Here is a 10,760-nt window from a genome sequence, read left to right on the forward strand (position 1 = left end):
TCCTAGTTGCAGGGCAGACTTGGCCTAATGGTTAGAGACTGGGCTTGGTACCGGAAGGTTGAAGTGTCTTTGAGCAAGGCACTAACCCCACAAACTCACACCAGGGCTGGCTGCCTGCCGCTCTGGGTGTGTGTTCACAGCCCCTAGTGCACTTGTTCGTGTGTGTTTTCACTGCCACAGATGGATTAAATGTGGAAGACGCATTTATTAGTCAGTTATTAGTTCACTTGTGTGAAAATGTATTGTGGAATGGACCAATAGGAATGCTCCAAAATTACCTCCATAGAATGTGACATAGAAGTTGTCGTCTAAAGAGATTCACACTTGTCCACACCTCAAAGACAGAGCAGAATGTTCAATATTCTTTTTTATTTTTTTTTGCACAAAATGTATAACTTTACAAAAAGTACTATTTGCATTAAATACAAATGAGTCACTCATAGTGACTCTCATAGGAGAGTGTCATGGAAATATGAATACTTTTGTACGGCACCACACTCTTTACACGGTCCCTCTCTCTCTTTCTCTTCTGTTTAAAGGAATACTCTGTTACTTTTAACGCTGATCTCAATGCTGTAATCTTAAAACCACAGATCGTACAGAATATTCTGTCACTGGGTTTTGCTTAAGCATTTATAAATTAAATTTAGTGATTTCCCATTGTTTCTGAGCATGCAAAATATGTTTTTGGGAGTAATCAAAGATCTGACACAAAGGCAACAGAAAGAGATTAATTAGCAAAAAAAAAACCTGAAGTGCTTCTTTTCTCTGATACCTTTATAAGAGCAATATGTCATTTTTCTTTGAAGTAAAACAATTTAGTTGAGTTAAAGAATTAAAGAATGTTTTGTAGTTTAAGGAACCATTTTGTTTTTAATGAATTGGCTCCCCCACAAAGAATGGCCATGTTTAATATAGAGAATGTGATCAATCTCAGCCAGTAGGTGTCACTATGATACCTGTTTTATAATATACAATAGAAACAATTGAGGAAAATGACTGATTACTCCTTTAAAGCTTTACTGACTTCACTGAGTATAGTCAAACGCCATGTTTGCCCCCAGATATAAACACAAATAAACCACGCCGCTGTACAATGCCCCTCAAAAACTCAGGCTTTATCAACATATTATAATAGTGGTAAAGAGTTAGGCTAACAATTCCCTCCCACTATACCTCCCTCTTTCTCATCCTCTGTGGCCCTTTCTCTCCCTCCTGCACACAGTTTTCTGTACTCTCTCATGCTCCGTACACACTCTCATTGCTGTACGTCATATACAGGAAAAGGTCTTCGTCATGGTGTTCCTGAAAAAACAACATATTACAAATTAATATTTTCAGACACTAAAATATTAGATAAAGCACTAATCAAACACAATGTTTGATTGTAATTCTGCTTGCTCTTCAACCCTTTAAAACGCTACATGACTGTATATGACCTACTGAATTGATTTTATTTTTACTCAATAATTCATAGTATTCCAAGGAGACAGCAGGTAGTGTCGCAGTCACACAGCTCCGGGTGACTGTCTGTGAGGAGTGTGGTGTGTTCTCCCTGTGTCTGCGTGGGTTTCCTCCGGGTGACTGTCTGTGAGGAGTGTGGTGTTTTCTCCCTGTGTCTGCATGGGTTTCCTCCGGGTGACTGTCTGTGAGGGGTGTGGTGTATTCTCCCTGTGTCTGCGTGGGTTTCCTCCGGCTGACTGTCTGTGAGGAGTGTGGTGTGTTCTCCCTCTGTCTGCGTGGGTTTCCTCTGGGTGACTGTCTGTGAGGAGTGTGGTGTGTTCTCCCTCTGTCTGTGTGGGTTTCCTCCGGGTGACTGTCTGTGAGGAGTTTGGTGTGTTCTCCCTGTGTCTGCGTGGGTTTCCTCCGGGTGACTGTCTGTGAGGCGTTTGGTGTGTTCTCCCTGTGTCTGCATGGGTTTCCTCCGGGTGCTCCGGTTTCCTCCCACAGTCCAAAAACACGTTGGTAGGTGGATTGGTGACTCAAAAGTGTCCGTAGGTGTGAGTGAATGTGTGTGTGTTGCCCTGCGAAGGACTGGCGCCTCCTCCAGGGTGTATTCCTGCCTTGCGCCCAATGATTCCAGGTAGGCTCTGGACCCACCGCGACCCTGAACTGGATAAGCGCTTACAGATAAGGAATGAATGAATGAATTCATAGTAGTTAATGATATATTTAATAGCTGAACCTTAATAATTAGGCTATTCATAGATAATAAATACTTCATGTTCAGTTACTGAATGATTTTTAATAGTTACTGGATAATAAGCATTAAAAAGACTATTAACTGAATAATGAGCTTATAATTTAAGTAATTAAGCCAAGTTTAGTTGTATGTAGGAAGGCTCTGTCTTTCAATGATTAGTGCCTGTTGAAATATGTGATTTTATACAAATTGGATTTGGTGATTTTAGACTTTTGAATAGTGGTGTATAATTATACAGATTTGTTTACTTTGCCCCAATGACAACTTTCATTTCATCCTGAATAATGAAGATCTGATTTTCCATATCATTTCTACATAAGATTATGATGCTAAAATGAACTATACATTTACATGTCTATTTTGGATTTTGCAATACAGATATGAGGGCGGCACGGTGGCGCAGCAGGTAGTGTTGCAGTCACACAGCTCCAGGGACCTGGAGATTGTGGGTTTGATTCCCGCTCCGGGTGACTGTCTGTGAGGAGTGTGGTGTGTTCTCCCTGTGTCTGCGTGGGTTTCCTCCGGGTGACTGTCTGTGAGGAGTGTGGTGTGTTCTCCCTGTGTCTGCGTGGGTTTCCTCCGGGTGACTGTCTGTGAGGAGTGTGGTGTGTTCTCCCTGTGTCTGCGTGGGTTTCCCCCGGGTGACTGTCTGTGAGGAGTGTGGTGTGTTCTCCCTGTGTCTGCGTGGGTTTCCTCCGGGTGACTGTCTGTGAGGAGTGTGGTGTGTTCTCCCTGTGTCTGCGTGGGTTTCCTCCGGGTGACTGTCTGTGAGGAGTGTGGTGTGTTCTCCCTGTGTCTGCGTGGGTTTCCTCCGGGTGACTGTCTGTGAGGAGTGTGGTGTGTTCTCCCTGTGTCTGCGTGGGTTTCCTCCGGGTGACTGTCTGTGAGGAGTGTGGTGTGTTCTCCCTGTGTCTGCGTGGGTTTTCTCCGGGTGACTGTCTGTGAGGAGTGTGGTGTGTTCTCCCTGTGTCTGCGTGGGTTTCCTCCGGGTGACTGTCTGTGAGGAGTGTGGTGTGTTCTCCCTGTGTCTGCGTGGGTTTCCTCCGGGTGACTGTCTGTGAGGAGTGTGGTGTGTTCTCCCTGTGTCTGCGTGGGTTTCCCCCGGGTGACTGTCTGTGAGGAGTGTGGTGTGTTCTCCCTGTGTCTGCGTGGGTTTCCTCCGGGTGACTGTCTGTGAGGAGTGTGGTGTGTTCTCCCTGTGTCTGCGTGGGTTTCCTCCGGGTGACTGTCTGTGAGGAGTGTGGTGTGTTCTCCCTGTGTCTGCGTGGGTTTCCTCCGGGTGACTGTCTGTGAGGAGTGTGGTGTGTTCTCCCTGTGTCTGCGTGGGTTTCCTCCGGGTGACTGTCTGTGAGGAGTGTGGTGTGTTCTCCCTGTGTCTGCGTGGGTTTTCTCCGGGTGACTGTCTGTGAGGAGTGTGGTGTGTTCTCCCTGTGTCTGCGTGGGTTTCCTCCGGGTGACTGTCTGTGAGGAGTGTGGTGTGTTCTCCCTGTGTCTGCGTGGGTTTCCTCCGGGTGACTGTCTGTGAGGAGTGTGGTGTGTTCTCCCTGTGTCTGCGTGGGTTTCCTCCGGGTGACTGTCTGTGAGGAGTGTGGTGTGTTCTCCCTGTGTCTGCGTGGGTTTTCTCCGGGTGCTCCAGTTTCCTCCCACAGTCCAAAAACACAGATTGGTAGGTGGATTGGTGACTCGAATGTGTCCGTAGGTGTGAGTGTGTGAGTGAATGTGTGTTGCCCTGTGAAGGACTGCCGCCCCCTCCAGGGTGTATTCCTGCCTTGTGCCCAGTGATCCTGACCATTTTTAACTCTGAGAGAAAGTCTCTTTTAATTTAGGGCTGGTTTTCAAGTTATTTTGTGATATTGATTTTAAAGATTATAATAATGAAGTGTACTATGAATTCACATGTAAATATCTCATGTGCAAGAATGTTTTAATTGAGTTAATGCATTGATTACCTCATACACAGCAGAAAGAGGGGAGCTGGATGGAGGGAGGGTATTTTTTACAAAAAAGAAGAGGGCTTCCTCTGGCCTCATGGACACTCTCTGCCTAATGAGGAAACACAGCTGACCAACTGAAAAAGATGGAGAGATGAATAGATAGATAGATAGATAGATAGATAGATAGATAGATAGATAGATAGATAGATAGATAGATAGATAGATAGATAGAAAGGCAGACAGGAGTCAGTTGTGTTCAACATTTTTTTATTAATTGTGCTACCCTGTTTTAATCATTGGGGGTGTGTGGGAGTGGGTAGGGGTGTGTGGGAGTGGGTAGGGTGTGTGGGAGTGGGCAGGGGGTGTGGGAGTGGGCAGGGGGTTTGTGGGAGTGGGTGGGGGGTGTGGGAGTGGGTAGGGTGTGTGGGAGTGGGCAGGGGGTGTGGGAGTGGGCAGGGGGTTTGTGGGAGTGGGTGGGGGGTGTGGGAGTGGGTAGGGTGTGTGGGAGTGGGCAGGGGGTGTGGGAGTGGGCAGGGGGTTTGTGGGAGTGGGTGGGAGGTGTGGGAGTGGGTAGGGGTGTGTGGGAGTGGGCGGGGGGTGTGGGAGTGGGTAAGGGTGTGTGTAGGAGTGGGTAGGGGTGTGTGGGAGTGGGCGGGGGATGTGGGAGTGTGTGTGGGAGTGGGTAGGGGTGTGTGGGAGTGGGTGGGGGGTGTGGAAGTGGGTGGGGTGTGTGTAGGAGTGGGTAGGGGTGTGTGGGAGTGGGCGGGGGGTGTGGAAGTGGGCGGGGGGGGGGTCATGTTTAAAAAATATTTAGTGCAGAATCTCTTAAAACAGCAGTTTCCTAAATGAGAAGAAGAGTCCTTGGAGCGATGACTGATTGCTCAAAGAACATTAAAGGGAAAAGGATCACACACTCACCTGTCAAATCTGAGGGAACAAGGTATTTCTTTTTGTCAAGTTCAGGAGCACGAGATCTAGCAGCTCTCTCTACAATGATCTAATAAAAAAAAGTCACAAAAAAGAAAATAATGTATGATATTTTAAAAAACAGATGGAACATTAAAACACTGAGGTGAGGATTTGAAGCCATCCACATTTACATCAGTGAGGTCAGGTATTTTTGTTGGATGAAACACCCTCACTCTATAGTTCAACTGTTCAAATGCGATTCTAGGCATTGGGCATGTATCATTATATTGGTCAATGAATTTCTATGGATTTTATACAAGGTGTTTAGCACACTGTCATTAATGGGTACACCTTTAAGTGGCAGAAATTAGAATTGTCTACAAACTTTTGGATGTATAGCATCAGTTGAGTGACTTACTGGAATTTTGTCTGGATGTTTAGCTCTGACTCTTTCCCCCTCCAGTCTCCTGACCTCAATTGGGACACTACGCTGGTACTGGCTACTCATCTGCAGAATAATAACAAACATTCATTTTTATTAAATAGAGTAATCTCCTTAGCTTTTATCGGTTGACTTACAGGGATTCATAAAATCTACTTTCAGCATCAACAGTAGAACAGCTTAGTGTTTTTTAATACACACACTCATTGATTGTTTTTCTCTTGGCTTTCACAGACACAATGCCTTGTTAAAAAAGTACACTTGCCATTTACCAAAAAAAGGGTATCCATTGCTGCATGGCTCCTTCCCTCCTACAGTGGTGCCACAATATTCTGTTACTCATATCAAGGCAAAAAAAATAATACATTCCCCCTCCATTCACAGATTGTTGTTGTCTGAATTTGAGATCCTCAGGGGTCATTTGTTCATCAAAACTACACATTTACAAACATACCATAAAGCCTTAAAGGTCATTTAGGATTAATACTATACTGTCACCTACATTCAGTGTGACATTATGAGTAAATCTATGAATATGTAACTCGCCTGCAGCTAGAACCCCATCCCACAAGTTGACGTTATTGGCTGTTCAGATTTATGACATAGGAAACCCCTGCTGTTTGAAATTGCCTGTTTGAGACTGTTATTTCAGACTATACGTCTAATTCAAAACACACACACTCAGATATGTTACCAAGGTAAAATACTTCATTGTCATCAGATCATCAGAGGTCTTTTAATGTGTGTGTGTGTGTGTATACATACACCATATTAAAAGTTTCTTGCAATATCTTATTAAGTATTAGATTTAAATCATTATTCAAGAAATATCTCATTTTTCGGCGAGCTATAAAGTAGGAATATATAATACACCTAACATTTATGGTTTAATTCATATTGTTATCATTGTACATTATAAACTGATAATAGATGAGAACATCTTATTATAACACAACTGTTGTTATGACTGCTGTCAGAGCAGCTTGGTATTTCGTAACGTGGTCATATGAGCAAAACTTGACAAACGCAAGCAGCAACGTATGCACCGCGAAATTATATATATTTACAAATGAATAATTAGAAAAAAAACCTTTTTGATTAATAAAGATAAACAAATATCATATCAGACAAGGCCTCTTCGTTATCAGATGTAAAGTTTAAGAGAAACAGCTGTCAAATTAAAATCTTTAGCTACCTTTTTATATGTCCGCAGAGGGGTTTTATATGTCCGTCTTCCTCTGGTGTAATATAAAGGCTCAAAATGAGCAATTAAGCCACTTTTCGCCAAAAATTGTAAGCCCAATTCTTCCAGATCTCCCTCTACATGTAAAATGTCGACTGGTCCACTTCTACCGAAACAACAACACACGCCCTTTCCCCGCCCATTTGGAATATCTTCGACCAATCAGAGAAGCGCCAAGCGCCACTGTCCAACGAGCGCAGTCACTTGGGCGGGGCTTAAGTTTGTTTACAATGCGTCCATTCGAGAGAGTCACTCTCAATCAACTGCTATACGCCAATGAAAATAAGGGAAAACTGGGACATGATCCTATGATACGTGCGTGACGTGTCTTTTTTTTTTTGTCTGGAAGCACCTTCTGTTCTTTTCTGTACGAGTACATGAGAAACAGTCAGTTCAGTTCAGCGGGTAAAGTATTCAGTTCGTAATGTGTCGTTTTAAAAGGGCAAATTACCGATTACTTTGTTATCAAATAATTCAGAACGATTTATTATAGTCATAGTAGAACATACAACTTTTCCACCGCATTTACCCTATCCGCGGTACGCTTGGGGCAGTGAGCACACACACACACACACACCCCGAACGACCATCCTCAGTGCCCGGGGAGCAGTTGGGTGTTGAGTTCATTGGTCAAGGCCACTTCAGCCGTAGCTTGTGGGAGGAGACAGCGTTGTCCATCCATCCATTATCTGTAACCGCTTATCCAGTTCAAGGTCCAGAGCCTACCTGGAAACATTGGGCGCAAGGCAGGAATCACCCTGGAGGGGGCGCCAGTCCTTCACAGGGCCACACATACCCTCACACATTCACTCACACCTACGGACACTTTTGAGTCGCCAATCCACCATCCAACGTGTGTTTTTGGATTGTGGGAGGAACACACGGGGAGTACACCCCACACTCCTCACAGACTGTCACCCGGAGCGGGAATCGAACCCACGACCTCCAGGTCCCTGGAGCTGTGTGACTGCGACACTACCTGCTGCGCCACCAAGTTTGGGAAACCCGAGTGATGACATTCCTTCAAAATAAGTTAAGGCAACCGCTTAATATAGCATGTAGAAAAGATATCTACTGCTTTGAAAGATGTGCAATATATATACACAACCAAACTGCTCAAATCAATAAAAGGGAAAATATAAAATCACAAAAATAAAACACATCTTAAATCTCAATGAATTAAATATTCCAGTTGATTTTTTTTTTCATTACATAGTGGAAAGCGTTGAGAACAGAATAATATAAAAATGCTCAATATAAATCAAAATTACTATCCCATGGAGGTCTGGATTTGGAATTATACTCAAAATAAAAGTGGAAAATCAAGTTAAATTGATTTTGGAACTGATGCAACTTCAGTGGAAATTCCTCAAGACAAGTAAAAATGAGGCTCAGTAGTGTGTGTGTGTGTGGCCTCCACGTGCCTGTCTGACCTCCCTACAACACTTTGGCATGATCTTGATGAGCCGGGGGATGTACTCCTGAGTGATCTTCTCCCAGACATTGATTAAAGCATCAGTCAACTCCTGGACAGTCTGTGGTGCAATGTGGCATTGGTGGATAATGTCCCAGATGTGCTTGATTGGATTCAGGTCTGGGGAACGGGCAGGCCAGTCCATAGCATCAATGCCTTTATCATGCAGGAACTGCTGACACACTTCAGCCATATGAGGCCTAGCACTCTCATACATCAGAAGGAACACAGGGCCTACAGCAGATTCCAACAAAATGCCTCCCCACACCATTACTGACCCACTGCCAAAAACCCACAGTGTGTACCTGCTCTCATCTCTGTGGGTTTCCTCCGGGTGACTGTCTGTGAGGAGTGTTGTGTGTTCTTCCTGTGTCTGTGTGGGTTTCCTCCGGGTGACTGTCTGTGAGGAGTGTGGTGTGTTCTCTCTGTGTCTGCATGGGATTCCTCCGGGTGACTGTCTGTGAGGAGTGTGGTGTGTTCTTCCTGTGTCTGCGTGGGTTTCCTCTGGCTGACTGTCTGTGAGGAGTGTGGTGTGTTCTCTCTGTGTCTGCATGGGTTTCCTCCGTGTGCTCCGGTTTCCTCCCACAGTCCAAAAACACACGTTGGTAAGTGGATTGGCGACTCAAAAGTGTCCGTAGGTGTGAGTGTGTGAGTGAATGTGTGAGTGTGTTGCCCTGTGAAGGACTGGCGCCCCCTCCGGGGTGTATTCCCGCCTTGCGCCCGATGATTCCAGGTAGGCTCTGGACCCACTGCGACCCTGAACTGGATAAGGGTTACAGATAATGAATAGATGGATGGATGTTTCACATGGGAAATCTTGTAAGCATTAACAAATATTGTTTGTTAGAAAAGTTCCCATTTGGTCATCCCCTACACTTTCATGCCTGTTCATTATAATAACATAATTAGAAGTTATTTCCAAGAATGAAAGAAAAAACTCTGTAATGTCTGAAATGTGGTTTAAAAGTAACCTCACCTTCATTTAGTTTATACTGACCTAATTATTCCCTGTCTCCACTATTTCCTCAATTGCTGGTCTGCAGCTAAAAAAGCCATATGCCCTGAGTATATACCCTTGGTGTCTTAAGTTTTTGATAAATGCAATTCTGGCTGTCTGAATACAGATGCCTGTGACTTTATTAAAATAATAATAATAATAAAAATAACATGAAAATGTTAACAAGTAAAAAAAATAGGGTGTTTAAAACAGGGAGGGGATCTGAAAAATTAAAGTCACATAGTATTACAAATTATATTTTATAAAAAAACAGGATTAAGCGGTACAATGTACTCTCTCCTGAGTATTATTTAAAGAAGACTGTCTCCATAAATTATCTCCCCGATTTCCTAGGGTAGTTGCAAAATTTGGATTGGGTATACACTGAATATCACAGGTGTGTACATCTATGTTGCTCATTGATAGATCAGATACTGAAATGATTTCTTCTTCTGTCATAATTTGAAGCAGATATAACTTTTGATTGTATCATATTGGGGCGGCACAGTGGCGCAGCAGGAAGTGTCACACAGCTCCAGTGGACCTGGAGGTTGTGTGATCGATTCCCGCTCCGGGTGACTGTCTGTGAGGAGTGTGGTGTGTTCTCCCCGTGTCTGCGTGGGTTTCCTCCGGGTGACTGTCTGTGAGGAGTGTGGTGTGTTCTCCCCGTGTCTGCGTGGGTTTCCTCCGGGTGCTCCGGTTTCCTCCCACAGTCCAAAAACACACGTTGGTAGGTGGATTGGCAACTAGGGTGTCCGTAGGTGTGAGTGTATGAGTGAATGTGTGTGTGTCTGTGTTGCCCTGTGAAGGACTGGCGCCCCCTCCAGGGTGTATTGCCCAATGATTCCAGGTAGGCTCTGGACCCACCGCGACCCTAAATTGGATAAGTGGTTACAGATAATGATAATAATGTATCATATTGTTTGAATGTCATTTGCTGCAGTTATGGTATGTTGTGACATTTGCAGCTCTGCTCTGGGTGACTGTCTGTGAGGAATTTGGTGTGTTCTCTCTGTGTCTGCATGGACCCTGCAGGGTGCTCTGGTTTCCTCCTATGGTCCAAAAACACATGTTGGTAGGTGGATTGGTGACTCAAAAAGGTCCATAGGTGTGAATGCGTTTCACCCTGCGATGGACTGGCATCTCTCAGGTATGTGTTCCTGCCTTGCACCCCATGATTCCAGTTAGGTTAGTAGCCTAATGATTAAATAGACACTATAGTGGTTTTATCTTAAACATTATTGTGATGCTGAACTCATCTGTAACAGCAAGCACAGAGCCACTGTCTTTGCCACTCTGGGCTCAGCCTCACCAACACCACGCCTTGATTTCAGGACATTTTACACTCTTCCCACTCTCCAAGAACGTATAGTTTGATCATTTAAGTCAGCTGTCAGTGATGATGAATAAGGGAATGTTTTATTACGGTAGTACCCAAAGCTTTCAAATTTGAACAGGAGCTCATAACATTATATGTATTTTACCAATAAAGGGAAAGTAATAGTAATATATTGTGCATAAGCCTGAATATATCTACGTATCTATCTTTCGTAAATAA

The 10,760-nt window shown here is 44.2% G+C and overlaps 1 protein-coding gene across 1 annotated transcript; it reads right to left on the reverse strand.

Moving 5' to 3' along the window:
- Nucleotides 1-379: 379 nt before the first annotated feature.
- Nucleotides 380-6,837, reverse strand: zgc:92606 (uncharacterized protein LOC100000242 homolog). Its single transcript, XM_066682884.1, has 5 exons — nucleotides 6,684-6,837; nucleotides 5,465-5,554; nucleotides 5,056-5,134; nucleotides 4,153-4,271; nucleotides 380-1,305 (listed from the first exon to the last, which is right to left on the reverse strand). Exons 2-5 carry the CDS (start codon nucleotides 5,552-5,554, stop codon nucleotides 1,240-1,242), a joined length of 354 nt encoding a protein of 117 aa, XP_066538981.1. The 5' UTR covers nucleotides 6,684-6,837; the 3' UTR covers nucleotides 380-1,239.
- Nucleotides 6,838-10,760: the final 3,923 nt, after the last annotated feature.

Source organism: Hoplias malabaricus, chromosome 10 (genome assembly GCF_029633855.1).
Source record: "Hoplias malabaricus isolate fHopMal1 chromosome 10, fHopMal1.hap1, whole genome shotgun sequence".
Taxonomy (NCBI): domain Eukaryota; kingdom Metazoa; phylum Chordata; class Actinopteri; order Characiformes; family Erythrinidae; genus Hoplias; species Hoplias malabaricus.

What these genes read in the sequence shown, in the direction of transcription:
- zgc:92606 (XM_066682884.1), bottom strand. Translation starts at nt 5,554, where the DNA reads ATGAGTAGCCAGTACCAGCGTAGTGTCCCAATTGAGGTCAGGAGACTG. An exon ending in TGTTCCCTCAGATTTGACAG is followed by an intron (nt 4,272 to 5,055) that starts GTGAGTGTGTGA and finishes CATCTTTTTCAG; the next exon opens with TTGGTCAGCTGTGTTTCCTC. An exon ending in CTCTTTCTGCTGTGTATGAG is followed by an intron (nt 1,306 to 4,152) that starts GTAATCAATGCA and finishes TTGTTTTTTCAG; the next exon opens with GAACACCATGACGAAGACCT.